Here is a 20,015-nt window from a genome sequence, read left to right as displayed (position 1 = left end):
TTCACCCTATCCACACCCCTCATAATCTTATATATTTCTATCAGGTTCGCCCTCAACCTTCTCTGCTTCAAAAAAAAACAAGTTTAATCGGTATTTTCAATCAACCTCTTCAGACACACCTCTGGAGCAGGTGGGATTTGAACCTAGGCCTTCTGGCACAGAACTAGGGACACTACAATGCAGCAGAAGAACCTTATCCAGCTTCCAACTTCATAGCTAAAGTTCTCCATCTCAGGCAATATCCTAGTGAATCTCCTCTGCATCCTGTTCACAGTGCAAACACATCCTTCGTAAAGTCAAAAAATGTGATGCTGGGAAAGCCCAGCAGGCCAGGTAGTCTCTAGGGAGCAGGAGAGTTGGTGTTCCAGGCATAAGCCCTTCATCAGGGCTCATTCCTGATGAAGTTGTTATGCTGAAACGTTGATGCTCCAGCTCCTCGAATGCTGCCTGACCTGCTGTGCTTTTCCAGCGTCAAACTTTTTGATTCTGATCTCCAGCATCTGCAGCCTTCACTTTCTCAACATCTTTCCTATTGTGCAGAGACTGAAAGAACAGAACCAATAATGCTTCACCCTAACCAGTGAGGAACATTGGAATAGTACGAGAGAACAATTGGATTCTGGGTAGTCCAATATGGAGGGTGGGAAAAATTTCTGGCTGTAACAGCTGCTCCTTTTTTGAGGTATTAGATATTGGAGGTGATTTTCCTCGAATTCTAGGAACGGCAATTACTGTTTGAAATGCTGTTGCATTGTTTTGGAACTTTGGAAAAAAAACCCATCAAAACAACAGCACTTTTAAAAGGCAGAGGAATAGAGAGAGAGAGATTGAGATCGAGATTTACATTGCTAACCAACAGAGCAGTGAACCTGCACAGTTACTGCCTTTGCTGTTTGAATTTATGTATCACTGAAAAATTAACAAACAATGAAATTGACAACTAATCTTGGAGGCACCTGTTTGGGAGAGGTCACAGCACAGAAGCAGATAAGTGAATCTTTAAGTATGGCTTTACAGTAGTGAGTAGAGTGGGTTCTTTCTTGATTATATGTTTTACTGAGATATTCCCTTGATTAAACTTAAAATAGAAGCCATAAGTATTAATTTAACCTTGAGCAGTGTTTTGTAAGGAAAAGGACCGTGCTATTTTCTGGGTCTGGAGATTGAAAGAAGCAAAAATGGCCTTTAGTAGAGTGATATGCTCTTCTTGTTGGATGTGGGAGTTTAGGGAGAGTTTACGGGTTAGTGAGGATTATCTCTGCAATAAATGCCGTTGATTGTGAATCCTATCCGATCGAATGGATCAGTTGGAGAGACAGTTAGAAACAATGAGCAATTTTCAAGAGTAAGGGAGTGAGATGGATGGCAGTTATAGGAAGGGGAAAAGTTGCAGATACAGTCACAAAGATAGGTTAACTCCAGGAACGCTAAGAGAGGAAGGCAGATAGTGCTATGGCTATCCCGGTTTCAAACAAGTATGCAGTTTTGGAAAATGTAGGGGGTGATGGATTCTCAGGGGAACGCAGCACGAACAGCCAAGTTTCTGGTATTGGGATAGGCTGTAATGCAGTGAAGGGTACGTCAGGTTCCAAGAGATCGATTGTGTTAGGGAACTCTCTAGTCCGAGGTACAGACAGACGTTTCTGTGGCTAGCAGCGAAAAATCAAAATGGTGTGTTGCTTCCCTGGTGCCAGGATCAAGGATGTCTCAGAGTGGGTGCAGAATGCTCTCAAGGGGAAGAGGGACCAGCAGGAGGTCAAAGAACAAAGAAAATTTTCAGCCCAGGGACAGGCCCTTTGGCCCTTCAAGCCTGAGCCGATCCAAGTCTACTGTCTAAACCTGTCGCCCAATTCCTAAGCGTCTGTATCCCTCTGCTCCCCACCTACTCATGCATCTGTCCAGACGATTCTTACATGAATCTACCGTGCCTGCCTCTTCCATCTCAGCTGGCAACGCGTTCCAGACGCCCAGCAACTTCTGTGTGAAGTACTTGCCGTGTGTATCCCCCTTAAACTTTCCACCTCTCCCCTGCTGGAACACCCTGCACACCATATGACTTCATTTTCTCCATTAGTCTACCATGGGGAACCTTATCAAACGCCTTACTAAAGACCATGTATATGACATCTACAGCCCTTCCTTCATCTATCAACTTGGTCACTTCCTCAAAGAACTCTATTAAGTTGGTAAGGCACGATCTCCCCCACACAAAACCCTGTTGCCTATCACTGATAAGCCCATTCTTTTCTGAATATAAATAGATCCTATTCCTCAGTACCCTCTCCAGCAACTTTCCTACCACCGACGTCAGGCTCAGTGGTCTATAGTTACCTGGAATTTTGCTACTATCCTTCTTGTACAGGGGGCCAACATAAGTAACCCTCCAGTCCTGTAGCACCTCACCTGTAGTTAAGGATGCCACAAAGATATCTGTCAGGGCCCCAGCTATTTCCTCTGTCACCTCCCTCAGCAACCTAGGATAGATCCCATCTGGTCCTGGGGATTTGTCCACCTTAATAACCTCTAGCCTAGCCAATACATCTTCCCTGTTTATGTCAACGTGATCCAGACTAATCAAACTTATATCTTTAATCTCAAGATTCAACATGTTCCTCTCCTGGGTGAACACTGATGCAAAGTAATCATTCAGAATCTCAACCATTCCCTCAGCTTCGACACATAGCCTTCCTTCATTATCCTTTAGCGGACTAATCCTTTCCCAAGTTACCCGCTTGCTTCTTATATAAGAATAAAATGCTTTGGGATTCTCCTTAATTCTACTCGCTAAAGCTATTTCATGACCTCTTTTTGCCCGCTTGATTCCTCGTTTAAGACTTGTCCTACTCTTCCGATATTCCTTAAGGGCCCGTTCTGTTCCTAGCTGCCTAGACCTTATGTACGCTTCCCTTTTCTTGGCTAGTCGTACAATTTCTCCTGTCATCTGTGGTTCACGAATCTTGCCCTTGCACACATTGGAACAAACGACATAGGAAGGGAAAAGGTTGAGATTCTGAAGGGAGATTACAGAGAGTTAGGCAGGAATTTAAAAAGGAGGTCCCCGAGAGTAGTAATATCTGGGTTACTCCTGGTGCCACGAGCTAGTGAGGGCAGGTATAGGAGGATAGAGCAGATGAATGCATGGCTGAGGAGCTGATGTTTGGGAAAAAGATTCACATTTTGGATCATTGGAAGCTCTTTTGGGGTAGAAGTGACCTGCACAAGAAGGACGGATTGCACCTAAATTGGAAGGGGAGATTTGCTCGAGTTGTTCGGGAGGATTTAAACTAGTAAGGTAGTGGTGGGCGGGGCAGAGAGGGTCGGGGGGAGTGGTGGGACCCAGGGAGATAGTGAGGAAAGAGATCAACCTGAGACTAGTACAGTTGAGAACAAAGGCAAGTCAGTCAGGGCAGGCAGGGACAAAGCAGAGAACAAGGTAGGACTGAGAAATTAAGCTGCATTTATTTCAATGCAAGGGGTGTAATAGGGAACACAGATGAACTCAGGGCATGGTTAAGAACATGGGACTGGGCTATCATAGCAATTACAGAAACATGGCTTAGGGATGGAAAGGACTGGCAGCTAAATGTTCCAGGTTCCAAAGCAACAGGAAGGACAGAAAAGGAAGCCAGAGAGGAGGGGGAGTGGCATTTTTGATGAGAGATAGCATTACAGATGTACTGATGGAGGATATTCCCAGAAATACATCCAGGGAAATTATTTGGGTGGAATTGAGATATCAGATCCCCTAATAGTCAGAGGAAAATTGAGAAACAAATTTGTAAGGAGATCTCAGTTATCTATAAGAATAATAGGATGGTTATGGTAGGGGATTTTAACTTTCCAAACATCGACTGGGACTGCCATAGTGTTAAAGGTTTAGATGGAGAGGAATTTCTTAAGTGTGTACAAGACAATTTTCTGATTGAGTATTTGGATGTACCTACTAGAGAAGGTGCAAAACTTGACCTACTCTCGGAAAATAAGGCAGGGCAGGGGACTGAGGTGACAGTGGGGGAGCACTTTGGGGCCAGCGACCATAATTCTATTAGATTTAAAATAGTGATGGAAAAGGATAGACCAGATCTAAAAGTTGCAGTTCTAAATTGGAGAAAGGCCAATTTTGCTGGTATTAGGCAAGAATTTTCAAAAGCTGATTGGGGGCAGATGTTCGCAGGTAAAGGGAGGGCTGGGAAATGGAAAGCCTTCAGAAATGAGATAACGAGAGTCCAGAGAAAGTATATTCCTGTCAGGGTGAAAGGAAAGGCTGGTAGGTATAGGGAATACTGGATGACTAAAGGAATTGAGGGTTTGGTTAAGAAAAAGAAGGAAGTATATGTCAGGTATAGACAGGATAGATTGAGAGATTCCTTAGAAGAATATAAAGGCAGTAGGAGTATACTTAGAGAGAAATCAGGAGGGCAAAAAGGGAACATGAGATAGCAAATAGAGTTAAGGAGAATCCAAAGGGTTTTTATAAATACGTTAAGGGCAAAAGGGTAACTTGGGAGAGAATAGGGCCCGCAAAGATCAGCAATGTGGCCATTACGTGGAGCCGCAGGAGATGGGGGAGATAGTAAACGAGTATTTTGCATCAGTATTTACTGTGGAAAAGGGCAGGGAAGATTTCGAATGGAGGGAAATAGATGGTGACATCTTGAAAAATGTCCATATTACAGAGGAGCCAATGCTGGATATCTTGAAATGCATAAAAGTAGATAAATCCCCAGAACCTAATCAGGTGTACCCTCGAACTCTGTGGGAACTATAGACCAGTGAGCCTGACCTCGGTGGTGGGCAAGTTGTTGGAGGGAATCCTGAGGGACAGGGTGTACATGTATTTGGAAAGGCAAGGACTGATTACGGATAGTCAACATAGCTTTGTGCGTGGGAAATCATGTCTCACAAACTTGATTGAGTTTTTTGAAGAAGTAACAAAGAGGATTGATGAGGGCAGAGCGGTAGATTTGATCTGTATAGACTTCAGTAAGGCATTCGACAAGGGCTCCCCATGGGAGACTGGTTAGCAAGGTTAGATCTCATGGAATACAGGGAGAACTAGCCATTTTGATACAGAAGTGGCTTAAAGGTAGAAGACAGAGAGTGTGGTGGGTTGGTTTACAGACTGGAGGCCTGTGACCAGTGGAGTGCCACAAAGATGAGTGCTGAATCCACTACTTTTCATCATTTCTATAAATGATTTGGATGTGAGCATAAGAGGTATAGTTAGAAAGTTTGGAGATGACACCAAAATTGGACCTGTGGTGGACAACAAAGAAGGTTACCTCAGATTACAATGGGATCTTGATCAGATGGGCAAATGGGCTGAGAAGTGGCAGATGGAGTTTAATTTAGATAAATCTGAGGTGCTGCATTTTGGGAAAGCAGGACTTAGCAGGACTTATACACTTAATGGTAAGGTCCTAGGGAGTGTTACTAAACAAAGAGACCTTGGAGTGCAGGTTCATAGCTCCTTGAAAATGGAGTCACAAGTAGATGGGATAGTGAAGAAGGCATTTGGTATGCTTTCCTTTATTCCTCAGTACAGGAGTTGAGAGGTCATGTTGCGACTGTACAGGACATTGGTTAGGCCACTGTTGGAATATCGTGTGCAGTTCTGGTCTCCTTCCTGTTGGAAAAATGTTGTGAAACTTGAAAGGGTTCAGAAAAGATTTACAAGGATGTTGCCAGGTTTGGAGGATTTGAGCTAAGGGGAGAGGTTGAATAGGATGTAGGTTTGCTTGCTGAGCTGGAAGGTTCATTTTCAGACATTTCATCACTATACTAGGTAACATCTTCAGTGAGTCTCCAGACGAAGCACTGCTGGTATTTCCTGCTTTCTATTTATATGAGAAATGCAATTGCTTCGCCACTTGCAAAGATCTTTGCATCCTTGCTCTCTACTGGAGTCGTACCTGAGGACTGGAGAGAGGCAAATGTAATTCTTCTCTTCAAGAAAGGAAAAAGGGAAATCCCCGGCAATTACAGACCAGTAAGTTTCACATCTGTTGTCTGCAAGGTGTTAGAAAGGATTCTGAGGGATAGGATTTATGACCATCTGGAAGAGCATGGCTTGATTAAATGCAGTCAACACGGCTTTGTGAGGGGCAAGTCATGCCTCACAAACCTTATCGAGTTCTTTGAGGATGTGATTAGAAAAGTTGATGAGGGTCGAGCTGTGGATGTGGTGTATATGGACTTCAGCAAGGCATTTGGTAGGCTGAAGTCAGGTATATGTTTGTGTACTTTAGCAAATCATTAATTTTTGTGACAACCCTGGAAAAGCCGGGCTTGAATGAGTTGTAACAATTAAAACAGTGACTATATTTCAAAGTTATTACACAAGACAGTTTGGAATGTTCTAAGCTTGTTAAAGGTACTACAGAGATGCATGTTTTTCTTTCTTCATTAATTCAGTTATAGTCTCTGTTATTTCCAGGTTCATCAAGAAACAAGGCTTAGATCGAATATTCCATGAATGTGACAACCATATGTGGCGCCTCGGAGACAGGCAGATCCCTGAAGGCATTATAGTGGATGGTGGTTCTGACTGGTTCGCTCTGACTCACAAGTTTGTGGCTTATGTGGTGAACACACAGGACGAGCTGGTCACTCAGCTAAAACGATTCTATTGGTACACGCTACTTCCAGCTGAGGTAAGGGCTGATGGAAGCAGAGATTTTTAATTTCGACCTGGGGAGGTTAGTCTTTGGTAAAGGAGCATTTTCAATTTCAAGCACCCAGCATAAGTATTAGCAATTTTTTTCATATCATGTGGAGTGAATTGAATTGGTTGAAGACTGTGTTAGGGTTAGGGTTACAGTCAGCTGTATCCTTGTAATGCTGGGAGACCAACATCAATCATCCACTTGGCACTTCTGGCTGAACATGGATGCAAGTACTTCAACCTTGTATATTCCACTGAAATACTGGCTTCCTTTGTCATTGAGGATGGAATGGGTGGCACAGTGGCTCAGTGGTTAGTACTACTGCCTCACAGCACCTGAGTTTGATTCCTGCCTCAGTTGACTGTCTGTATGGAGTTTACACATTCTCCCCATGTCTGCATGGGTTTCCTCCAGGTGCTCCGGTTTCCTCCCACAATCCAAAAATATGCAGGTTAGATGAATTGGCCATGCTAAATTGTCCATAGTGTCAGGTGCCTTAGTCAAATGGAAATGGGTCTGGGTGGGTTACTCTTCGGAGGGTCGGTGTGGATTTGTTGATCCAAATGGCCTGTTTCCACACTGTAGATAATCTAATGTAATCTAATGCTTGTGAACCCTCCTTTTGTTGTTAAATTGAGCACCACCATTCACAACTAGCTGTGGCAGGACTTGAGAGCTAAGAACTGATACATTGGGTGGGAAATTTAGCTCTGTTTATTGCAATCTATTTTTTCTGTTTGGCATGGCTCTTTTCTCTCCGATTCCAGCACACCATTTGTCTCCCTCATTCTCTCTGTCTCTCTCTGGATCTCTCACTTTCTCTCTATCTAGATCTGTATTTTTTTCTCTCTCTCGTCCTCTCCCTCTCTCGTCCTCTCCCTCTCTCGTCCTCTCCCTCTCTCGTCCTCTCCCTCTCTCTCGCCCTCTTATCACTTGATCTCTCTTGCTCACTCTCAGTTGCACTCTCTGTATTGGCATCTGAATTTTCATCTCTCTGCATCTCTTTTGCAGCCACTCTCTCTCTCTCCTTCTCCCCCTCTATCTCTCTTCTGCCCTTTCTGTTTCTCACTCTTGCTGTCACTACTGTCTTCTTGTTTCTGTCTGCTCCAGCGGTCTGTTCTGGCCTACCTTGTCTTGTCTGAAATTTTACAGAGCAGGGGAGTTACCAAGCAGCTTGCCTTTGACTCTATTTAGGGCCTTTGTTGTCCCATTATTGGTCACTTAAAGTCCAATATTGTATCCATCATGAAGTGAGGTCAGTGCTATGCAGGATGCCCAGTGGTTTTAGTTGCACATTCTCGCATCAGGCATTGATAGAATTCTCCATTGTGGAGAACCCCTCAATGCCTGCCAAGATTCCTCCCTGAAAGTTTCAAGTTCGAAGTTTTGAGCGCTTTGGTGTGATAGAAGTGGCCACTGCTTCCATCTGGTACTGCCGGGACTACAGAATTGGCAGCCATTTGTTTGTCCTGCAGCTCTCTAAGATGGAATTTCCTACTGCCTTAGGGCCAGAAATCTTGCCTTAAAGCAATTATCACTGTTCCTCGCATTAAATTGCTGCAGGACAAGTGCTGATATTGTGATAGAATCCCATAGTCTTTTAGCTGGTAGAATTTGTAATGCATTACTTTGTAAAATCCAGTTCTCCAATCCCCTCTGTTCCTATTCCTCTCTCTCACAGTCTCTCTCTTTACCTCTGCCTCATCATCTTATGTCAATTTTCTCTGACTCCTCTCCCACTACTTGTCTCTCACTCAAGTCTGTATACTTCTCTATATAGCTAGCCCCTTCAGATTTCTTCCACTGTCTCCTCACTATTTCCTCAAGTACAGTGCTTATATCCACACTCACTCCCTTTTCTGCCAACACAACATGGCAGCAATGTGTACCATCGACAAGATGTACTGCAGTAACCCTCCAACACCAACTTACAAAATTTTTTGAGATCAATGACTGAAAGGTCAAAGGCAACAGATACAAAAGAAAACTACCAACTAGAGGTTACCTTCCCCACACACAATCCTGCCTTGGAACTACATCATTGTTCTTTCACTTTAGCTGAGTCAAAATCCTACAACTATTTAACAGTACTGTAGAAGTACCAACACCTGATGTATTTCAATGGTTCAAGAAAGTGATGGTTGCAATTAAGGATGGGCAACAAATGCCGACTTTGTCAGCATCGTTAACATCCCAGGAAAGAATAAAAGAAAGGTGTCACTGATCCATCAACCTGTGCATCCATAACACTTTTAAAATCTTCCATTACTATCCTTTAATGAAAGGTTCCTGATGTGATAAATATTATTATCCTGAAGGAGTGTAGCTATTGGGTATATCAAGACAAAAAAAAACCTAAATTTTTAGTTGTTTTAAATAAAGTGAATCAAAGGGTTTTCTAGAACATAAAACATAGAACAATACAGCGCAGAACAGGCCTTCGGCCCTCGATGTTGCGCCGACCTGTAAACTATTCCAAGCTCATCCCCCTACACTATCCCATCATCATCCATGTGCTTATCCAAGGATTGTTTAAATCTCCCTAATGTGGCTGAGTTAACTACATTGGCAGGTAGGGCGATCCACACCCTTACCACTCTGAGAGAAGAACCTGTTTCTGACATCTGTCTTAAATCTATCACCCCTCAATTTGTAGTTATGTCCCCGCGTACAAGCTGACATCATCATCCTAGGAAAAAGACTTTCACTGTCTTCCCTATCTAATCCTCTGATCATCTTCTATCTTCTAGACAGGCTTTGGGAATGCTGTAGTAACCTTTGTACACATTATGTCAATCACCTGTGTTGTCTTCCTGCCTTTAAATATCTTAACTGTAGAAGTTATTATAAAATAGAGTTTAACACAAATATACTGCTGTACAAAACAGATTCCTTCACGAACTCTTCATTACTAATTGGATCATACTTTAAATTAGATTCCCTACAGTGTGGAAACAGGCCATTTGGCCCAACAAGTCCACACTAACCCTCCAAGAATAGCCCATCCTCTTACATTTACCCCTAACTAATGCACCTAACACTATGGGTTCAATACCCACCTTTGGTGACTGTCTGTATGGAGTTTGCACATTCTCCCAGTGTCTGTGTGGGTTTCCTCCGAGTGCTCCAGCTTCCTCCCATGATCCAAAGATGTGCAGACAGTCACCAAAGGTGGGTATTGAACCTGGGTCCCTGGTGCTGCGAGGCAGCAGTACTGACCACTGAGCCACAGTGCTTCTTTAAATCTATGTTTCTGGGTCACTGGGCTCCCAGTATAGTCCAGTGGAATCAGCATCTTCTTTTTCTCATTCTCATTTTATATTTTTGTCGTCTTTTTAACTGCTCGAAAATATTAGTTTGAAGTTAATGATGGCACAGCTTCCCCAGTGCTCTAGAAGGTCCAAATCATTGCACAAAGTGTTGCAAGATAATCTCATGGTGATTTCCTGAACCTCAAGTTTACTGCGCATGTATTCACGTTGTGTTAGTGACTTTTTGTTATCTCCTCTCTTCTACAGTCATTCTTTCACACAGTGCTGGAAAACAGCCACATGTGCGAGACACTGGTGGACAACAATCTGCGGGTCACCAACTGGAACCGAAAGCTTGGCTGCAAGTGCCAGTACAAGCACATTGTGGATTGGTGTGGCTGCTCACCAAATGACTTCAAGCCACAGGACTTCATAAGACTTCAGGTAAAGTGGGCCTCTTTTAGCTGCCCACACACACAATACGTTCCGATGGAGGAAAGATTTTAAGTGGAAGCTTTGGCTTGACCCTGCAAGGCATTTATGTTATGATGCTGTAAGTGGTCCAGTAATTTAGAGAATTTGAATTACAAACCTGGTTTGATAATTTTAATTGTCTAATCTTTCGGGGGGAAGAAATCTGATATCAGTTAAGAGATTTATATATTAATTTGTGAGTAGGTATCACTGCTAAGGCTGCCTGACCTTATGTTGTCTTGTGAAGTTGGTGATGAGCCACCTTTAACTGCTGTGGCCCATTGGTGAAGGTACTGGTAGAATTCTAGAACTTAAAGTTGTCAAGAACATTTTATTTAGTTCTGAGGAAGAGTTACTTGACCTGAAACGTCAATTCTGATTTCTCTGAACAGATGCTGTCAGACCTACTGAGCTTTTGCAGCAACTTCTATTTTTGTTTTGATTTAGAGCACCTGCAGTTCTTTCTGTTTTTACTTAGTCAGGAGAGTGTGTGGCTTGGAGGGGAACTTGCAAGTCATTGTATTCCTATTTCCCTGCTGTCTTACATTCCTGCTGATATTGGTCATAGGTTTGGGATGTAGTATGGAAGAACCATGGTGAACTGAACATGAAGCTGTTGGAGGGAGTTTTAACAAAAAAGCTATTTCGAGTTTTTTGCAGGGGAGGAAATCTGTTACCCTTACCTGCTCGTGGCACTACTGAGACAAGAGAGCTGCCGACAATTTGATTAGCCAACAGCTCTTGGAAGGGAAATTTCTTCCAGAAAATGGTGGGGTCCTGTCTCAAGCCAGTCAATGACCCAACAACCAAAAATGTGTGCAGGGCAATTATAACTATGTAATTGCAAAATCAAAAATTTAGTGTAGGATCGTGACAGTAACCAGTCACACTTGCAAAGCTATTTCCTTCATAGGGAACTGGGAGAAAAAGATGAAAGTAGAGTAGGAAATAGGAGTATTAGGTATGGTCAGAGTAAGACGGAGTGTAGTGATGTCTAAATTGGGTTGTATGCAATTACACAGTGTGGTAAGAAAGAGATACATACACATCTGTGACTTGGAAATGACATGGTAATGTGAGAGACTTGGTTTACTAAAGAACAAGACTGGATACTAAATGTATTAAGATATAAATATTAAGAGAGGATAGGGGAGGAAAGAAATGAGATAGCAGTATTGACTAAGAAGAGGACATTATGCACCTGGAGAGGACTTCCAGAAAGATTATGTGCAAAATCTATATGCTTGGAGTTCAGAAATGATGAAAGTAGCATGACACTGCTAATTTGATCTGTCAATCACTGACTAGTGGGAAGGATATACAGAATTTGCAAGAGATATAGGATTTATCAAGTGGAGGCACTCTCTGATAATCAGAAGCTTGAATATGGCTGACTAAAGACATATTTCATTGCAAAATGTCCTGAAAATTTTCAAGGATACCAATTCAAGAAAAAACCAAAACAACATAATTCTTCATGAGAAGTGACTGCTGATTGGTTTGCAAGTGAACTTTGATCGGTAGAGGTATTGCCATGGTGCATCCGCCTGTTAAAGTTAAAGTTTGCTGCGCTTTGTTTAAATTTTAAAGCAGGCAGATTGACTCTGGTTCAGAAATTAATCAGTAAATAATTACCTTTATTTTGTTGAATTGAAACAAATGCAGCGAATCTGCATGTTCATAGAATCATACAGTACAGCAGAGGCCCTTCAGCCCATCAAGTCTGTACCATTATAAATATACTACTACCTGCATTAATCCCACTTTCCTGCACTAAGCCCATAGTGTTGAATGTTATGATACTTCAGAGCTCATCCAAGTACTTTCTAAAGGTTGTGAGGTTATCTCGGTTACCAGGCTCAACTTCCCTCCCAGGCAATGCATGCCAGATCCCCATGACCTTTTTCCACAAATTCACTTCAAAATTATGCCTCATTGTTATTAACCCTTCAGCAAAGGGGAACAGCTGCTTTGTATTCACCCTCTCCATGCCCCTCATAATGTTTAAATTAGATTAGATTAGATTACTTCCAGTGTGGAAACAGGCCCTTCGGCCCACCAATTCAACACCGATCCTCTGTAGAGCAACCCACCCAGACCCATTCCCCTACATTACCAATTCACCTAACCTATACATTTTTGGACTGTGGGAGGAAACCGGAGCACCCGGAGCAAACTCGTGCAGACACGGGGCGAATGTGCAAACTCCACACAGACAGTTGTCTGAGATGGGAATTGAACCCGGGTCTCTGGCGCTGTGAGGCCACTGTGCCACCCACATCTATCAGGTTTGTCCTCCATCTTCTCTGTTCTAAAGAAAACAACCCAAATTTCTCTAGCCTCTCTTTATCTTTGAAATGCCCGATCCCAGGAGAAAGTGAGGACTGCAGATGCTAGACATCAGAGCTGAAAATTGTGTTGCTGGAAGAGCGCAGCAGATCAGGCAGGATCCAAGGAGCAGGAGAATCGATGTTTCGGGCATAAGCCCTTCAGGAATGAGGAGGGTATGCCAACCAGGCTAAGATAAAAGGTAGCGAGGGGGGACTTGGGGGAGGGTCGTTGGGAATGCGATAGGTGGAAGGAGGTTAAGGTGAGGGTGATAGGCCGGAGAGGGGGTGGGGGCGGAGAGGTTGGGAAGAAGATTGCAGGTAAAGAAGGCGGTGCTAAGTCCGAGGGTTGGGACTGAGATAAGGTTGGGGGAGGGGACCTGAAGAAACTGGAGAAATCTGCATTCATCCCTTGTGGTTGGAGGGTTCCTAGGCGAAAGATGAGGCGCTCTTCCTCCAGGTGTTGTGTTGCCATGGTCTGGCGATGGAGGAGGCTAAGGACCTGCATGTCCTTGGCGGAGTGGGAGGGGGAGTTAAAGTGTTCAGCCACAGGGCGGTTGGGTTGGTTGGTGCGGATGTCCCAGAGGTGTTCTCTGAAACGTTCCGCGAGTAGGCGGCCAGGATCCCTTGGGGCCTTGGAGGGAAGTGAGGGCGGAGGTGTGGGCGCAAGTTTTGCATTTCTTGCGGTTGCAGGGGAAGGTGCCGGGAGTGGAGGTTGGGTTGGTGGGGGGTGTGGACCTGACGAGGGAGTTGCGGAGGGTGTGGTCTTTCCAGAATGCTGATAGAGGAGGGGAGGGAAATATATCCTTGGTGGTGGGGTCTGTTTGGAAGTGGTGGAAATGAAGAAGGATGATACGGTATATCTGGAGGTTGGTGGGGTGGTAGGTGAGGTCCAGTGGGGTTCTATCCTGGTGGCAATTGGTGGGGCAGGGTACAAGGGCGGAGGAGCGGGAAGTGGAGGAGATGCGGTGGACAGCATCGTCAACCACGTCTGAGGGGAAATTGCAGTCTTTGAAGAAGGAGGCCAATTGGGTTGTTCGGTATTGGAATTGGTCCTCCAGGGAGCAGATGCGGCGGAGGCGAAGGAATTGGGAATATGGGATGGCGTTTTTACAGGGGGCAGGGTGGGAGGAGGTGTAATCTAGGTAGCTGTGGGAGTCAGTCGGTTTATAGTAAATGTCCATGTTGAGTCGGTTGCCCGAGATAGAAATGGAGAGGTCTAGGAAGGGGAGGGAGGAGTCTGAGACGGTCCAGGTAAATTTGAGGTTGGGGTGGAAGGTGTTAGTAAAGTGGATGAACTGTTCAACCTCCTCGTGGGAGCACGAGGTAGTGCCGATACAGTCATCGATGTAGCGGAGGAAAAGGTGGGGAGGTGGTGCCAGTGTAGCTGTGGAAGATGGACTGTTCCACATATCCTACGAAGAGGCAGGCATAACTGGGGCACATGCGGGTGCCCATGGCTACTCCTTTGGTTTGGAGGAAGTGGGAGGATTGGAACGAGAAGTTCAGAGTGAGGACCAGTTCAGTCAGTCGAAGGAGGGTGTCGGTGGAAGGGTACTGGTTGGTTCGGTGGAAAGGAAGAAGCGGAGGGCTTTGAGGTCTTTGTGATGGGGGATGGAGGTGTATAGGGACTGGATATCCATCGTGAAGATAAGGCGTTGGGGGCCGGGGAAGCGAAAATCATGGAGGAGGTGGAGAGCGTGGGCGGTGTCCCGAACATAGGTGGGGAGTTCTTGGACTAAGGGGGACATGATCGTGTCGAGGTATGCAGAGATGAGTTCGGTGGGGCAGGAGCAGGCTGAGACAATGGGTCGGCCGGGGCAGTCAGGTTTGTGGATTTTGGGCAGGAGGTGGAAACGGGCGGGGTTGTAGGACTATGAGGTTGGAGGCGGTAGATGGGAGATCCCCTGACGTGATGAGATTATGGATGGTCTGGGAGATGATGGTTTGGTGGTGGGAGGTGGGGTCATGGTCAAGGGGGCAGTAGAAGGAGGTCCGCAAGCTGGAGTTTAGCCCCCTTGACTATGACCCCACCTCCCACCACCAAACAACTGCTACCGTGACACTGACCGCCTCAACCTGTCCACCCCTCTCACCCACTCCAACCTCTCACTCTCGCAAACGTGCAGCCCTCCACTCCCTCTACTCCAACCCCAACCTCACTATCAAACCGGCAGACAAGGGAGGCATGGTGGTAGTTTGGCGCACCGATCTTTACATTGCTAAGGCTAAACGCCAGGTCGCGGACGCCTCCTTCTACTCATAGTCCCACAATCCCGCACCGCTCGTTTCTACCTCCTGCCCAAATCTACAAACCTTACTGCCCCAGCTGACGCATTGTGTCAGCCTGCTCCTGCCCCACCGAATTCATCTCTGCATACCTCAACATGGTCCTGTCCCCCTTAGTCCAAGAACTCCCCACCTACGTTCGGGACACCACCCATGCCCTCCTCCACCTCCATGATTTTCGCTTCCCCGGCCCCCAACGCCTTTTCTTCACCATGGACATCCAGTCCCTATACACCTCCATCCCTGATCAAGAAGGACTCAAAGCCCTCCGCTTCTTCCTTTCCCGCCGAACCAACCAGTACCCTTCCACTGACACCCTCCTTCGACTGACTGAACTGGTCCTCATTCTGAACAACTTCTCTTTCCATTCCTCCCACTTCCTCCAAACCAAAGGAGTAGCCATCGGCATCTGCATGGGCCCCAGTTATGCCTGCCTCTTCGTAGGATATGTGGAACAGTCCATCTTCCGCAGCTACACTGGCACCACCTCCCCACCTTTTCCTCCGCTACATCGATGACTGTATCGGCACTACCTCGTGCTCCCACGAGGAGGTTGAACAGTTTCATCCACTTTACTAACACCTTCCACCCCGACCTCAAATTTACCTGGACCGTCTCAGACTCCTCCCTCCCCTTTCTAGACCTCTCCATTTCTATCTCAGGCGACCGACTTAACACGGACATTTACTATAAACCAACCGACTCCCACAGCTACCTAGACTACACCTCCTCCCACCCTGCCCCCTGTAAAAACGCCATCCCATATTCCCAATTCCTTCGCCTCTGCCGCATCTGCTCCCTGGAGGACCAATTCCAATACCGAACAACCCAGATGGCCTCCTTCTTCAAAGACTGCAATTTCCCCTCAGACGTGGTTGACGATGCTGTCCACCGCAACCCCTCTGCTCTTGAACCCTGCCCCTCCAATTGCCACCAGGATAGAACCCCACTGGTCCTCACCTACCACCCCACCAACCTCCAGATACATCGAATCATCCTTCGTCATTTCCGCCACTTCCAAACACCCCACCACCAGGGATATATTTCCCTCCCCTCCTTTATCAGCGTTCCAGAAAGACCACACCCTCCGCAACTCCCTCGTCAGGTCCACACCCCCCACCAACCCAACCTCCACTCCCAGCACCTTCCCCTGCAACCGCAAGAAATGCAAAACTTGCACCCACACCTCCCCCCTCACTTCCCTCCAAGGCCCCAAGGGATCCTTCCATATCCGTCACAAATTCACGTGCACCTCCACACACATCAGTTACTGCATCCGCTGCACCCCATGTGGCCTCCTCTGCATTGTGGAGACAGGCCGCCTACTTGCGGTACGTTTCAGAGAACACCTCTAGGACACCTGCACCAACCAACCCAACCCCCCTGTGGCTGAACACTTTAACTCCCCGTCCCACTCCGCCAAGAACATGCAGGTCCTTGGCCTCCTCCATCGCCAGACCATGGCAGCACAATGCTTGGAGAAAGAGCGACTCATCTTCCACCTAGGAACCCTCCAACCACAAGGGATGAATGCAGATTTCTCCAGTTTCCTCATGTCCCCTCCCCCCACCTTATCTCAGTCCCAACCCTCGGACTCAGCACCGCCTTCTTGACCTGCAATCTTCTTCCCAACCTCTCTGCCCCCACCCCTTCTCTGGCCTATCACCCTCACCTTAACCTCCGTCCCCCTAATGTATTCCCAACGCCCCTCCTCCCTACCTTTTATCTTAGCCTGGTTGGCACACCCTCCTCATTCCTGAAGAAGGGCTTATGCCCGCAACGTCGATTCTCCTGCTCCTTGGATGCTGCCTGACCTGCTGCGCTTTTCCAGCAACACATTTTTCGGCAATGTCCTATCCCAGGCAACATCCTGGTGAATCTCCTTTGTATCCCCTTCAGCGTAATCACATCCTTCCTATAGTGCAGTGACCAGAACTGCACACAGTACTCTAGATGGAATTTCATTCTTTTAAATAATGTGATTTAGAAGAAGGAACAAAGCAAGGGAGTGCTTAATGAATGGCAAGTGACTGGGAAGCTCAAAGGAACAGAGGGATCTTGGAGTGCTTTCCCACAGGTCTCTGAAGGTGGCAGAATAAGTTAGTTGCAGTTATGAAACCAAAAGAAGTCTGTCTTTATCAGTCAAGGCATAGTTTACAAGAGCAAGGAGATCCTGTAGGAGTTGTACAGAATATTAATTAGGCCATAGCTGGAGTACTGGAAGAAAGCGAGAACCGCAGATGCTGGTGGGTCAGAGTAGAAAAGTGTGGCACTGGAGAAGCACAGCAAGTCAGGCAGCGTCTGAGGTGCAGGATGGTCCATGTTTTGGGCATAAGCCCTTCGTTAGAAAACATCAACTTTGCTGCGCCACACTTTTCTGACCCACCAGCCATCTGTAGTTCTCGCTTTCTCCGGTACTGCAGCTGTGGTGGCTCATTAATATTCTGTACAACTCCTACAGGATCTCCTTGCTCTTGTAAACTATGCCTTGACTGATAAAGACAGACTTCTTTTGGTTTCATAACTGCAACTAACTTATTCTGCCACCTTCAGAGACCTGTGGGTAAGCACCCCAAGATCTCTCTGTTCCTCTGAGCTTCACAGTCTCTTGCCATTCATTGAGCACTTCCTTGCTTTGTTCCTTCTTCTCAATCACATCATTTAAAAGAGTTAAATTCCATCTGCCACTGATCTGCCTATCTGAACAATTTTTACATCCTCCTGCAATCTACAACCGTCTTCCTCATTGTCAGCTACCCAATCAATCTTTCTGCCCTCTGCTGACTGACTATCGTCCCTCCCACATTCTCATCTACATCATTTGTAAATATCACAAACAATAAGGGACCCAACACTAATTTCTGTGATATGCCACTGCACACCAGGCTCAAGACAGAAAAACAGCTTTCTACCACCACCCTCTGTCTCCTGTCACAAAGCCAATTTTGGATCCAGCTTTGCCAAGTTACATTGGATCCTCTGAACTCTTACCCATTTTCCCCTGTGGTACCTTGTCAGAGGCCTTGCTGAAGTCCATATAAACTCCATCAAATGTGCTACAATTACTGAAGTACTTGGTCATCTCCTCAAATTTCTACCAGATTTGTTAGGCGTAACCTCTCTCTGATAAAACCAGGTTGACAGTCCCTGATCAAATCTTACCTCTGGGGTGGCACAATGGCTCAGTGGTTAGCACTGCTGCTTCACAGTGCCGGAGACCCGGGTTTGATTCCACCCTGGGTGACTGTGTGGAGTTTGCACATTGGTCCTGGTGCAGCCCCTTCCTCCCACAGTCCAAAGATGTGCAGGTTAGGTAAATTGCCTATGCTAAATTGCCCATTGTATCCAGGGATATATAAACTAAGCTGGATTAGCCATGGGAATTGCAGGGTTACAGGAATAGGATAGGGGTTGGGTCTGGGTGGGATGATCTTTGGAGGATCAGTATGGACTTGATGGGCCTGCATCTGTAATGTATAGATTCTGTGATTCTCTAAACGGAAATTAAATTTCTCTTTCACCATTTTCTCCAGTAGTTTCTCTACAACTGATGTTAGATTCACTGTACCCTGATTCACCATTGTTCCCTGGTGTATCTCTCCTATTTTTCTTGTAAAATGGAATGAAATTAACTGTCCTCCAGGCCTCTGGCTCCTCCTGCGGCTAGAGACATTTAAAAAATTTGAGTCAGAGCCCCTGTAATTTTCTCCCTCATCTCCCATAACAAAATGTTTATAATTGCACCATAGAGAGCATTCTGACTGGATGCATCACGGCCTGATATGGCAATTGCTCTGCCCAGGACTGGAAGAAACTACAGAGAGTTGTGAACGCAGCCCAGTCCATCACTCATGCCAACCTTCCATCCATTGACTCCATCTATACTTCTTGCTGCCTTGGAAAGTTAGACTTCTGAAATGGACCTCTCAAATTTCAAATTTAATGTTGGCCTCTCTCTTTGGTGCACATTCTCTTAAGCCATAACGTTGTATTCCTTGTTCTGTTCTGTTGCCCTCATACACTTTGTATTGTATGATCTGCTGTATTGCACACAAAACAAAATTTTTCACTGTACCTCGGCTCTTGTGACAATAATAAATCAAATCAGATTACAGAACCAACACTTTCGTCAGTAGCATCAGTCACCACTTTGAATGGCTTTGTGTAATTAGGTGTAGCTAACACTGGGGCAGTAGTTAATGCAGTTTTCAGGCTTTGAAATGCGTTCAGACATTCCTCCATCAACTGAAATTTTCTGCACTTCTTCGACCAGTCAGTCAGTGGTGCAACCATACTGCTAAAATTCGGTACAAGCTTCCTATAAAACCCACTCGGTCCCAGGAATTGTAGTACTTATCTCTTCTTCAATGGTGTGGGAAACTCCCTAGTAATCTTTGTTTTAACATCCCATGGGGCCATCTTTGCATGTCCAATGATATGGCCCAGGAATGTAACTTGAATTTTTGTGAACTCACTCTTACCCAGGTTTATCACCAAACTTGCCTCCCGAAGTTGATCAAGCTATTCCAATACATGCTTCAAATGTTCCTTCCAAATCTGATTAAAAATGACCAGATCATCCATGTTCACCACACACGGGTAATCCTAAAAGGACTTTATTAGTTCATCTTTAAAATGTGCAATTTTCAAATCAAATGGCATGACTTTAAACTAGAACACCATTTGGTATTCAAAAGCCCAAATTGTCTTGCGCTTTCAGATAAACGTACCTGCCAGTATCCTCTGAGTGAGTTCAACTTAGAAATATAAGTTGCTTCTCCCACCTTCTCAATGTAGTCTTCCAAACGTGTAATAGGATCTGAATCAGAATTTGAACTACATTGGCTTTGCGATAGTCTACACATAATGGGTACTATTACAATCAACCCTACCTCCATCCTATCACCATCACCCCCCACCTCCATCCTATCACCATCACCCCCCACCTCCATCCTATTACCATCACCCCCCCACCTCCATCCTATTACCATCACCCCCCACCTCCGTCC

At 45.6% G+C, this 20,015-nt stretch overlaps 1 protein-coding gene across 4 annotated transcripts in view; it reads left to right on the top strand.

Annotated features, from left to right (window-relative positions):
• The window catches only part of LOC140463807 (xylosyltransferase 2-like), a 170,527-nt gene that overhangs the window by 90,758 nt on the left and 59,754 nt on the right, over window positions 1–20,015 (top strand). For all 4 annotated transcript variants that reach the window (XM_072558148.1, XM_072558146.1, XM_072558147.1 and 1 more), the window contains exons 6-7: window positions 6,437–6,653; window positions 10,184–10,360. In XM_072558148.1, coding sequence (XP_072414249.1) covers window positions 6,437–6,653; window positions 10,184–10,360 — 394 coding nt within the window. The remainder of the gene's footprint in view (window positions 1–6,436; window positions 6,654–10,183; window positions 10,361–20,015) is intronic.

This window comes from Chiloscyllium punctatum, chromosome 39 (assembly GCF_047496795.1).
Source record: "Chiloscyllium punctatum isolate Juve2018m chromosome 39, sChiPun1.3, whole genome shotgun sequence".
In the NCBI taxonomy this organism is placed as follows: domain Eukaryota; kingdom Metazoa; phylum Chordata; class Chondrichthyes; order Orectolobiformes; family Hemiscylliidae; genus Chiloscyllium; species Chiloscyllium punctatum.
This window is presented reverse-complemented; position numbering and strand designations above follow the sequence as displayed.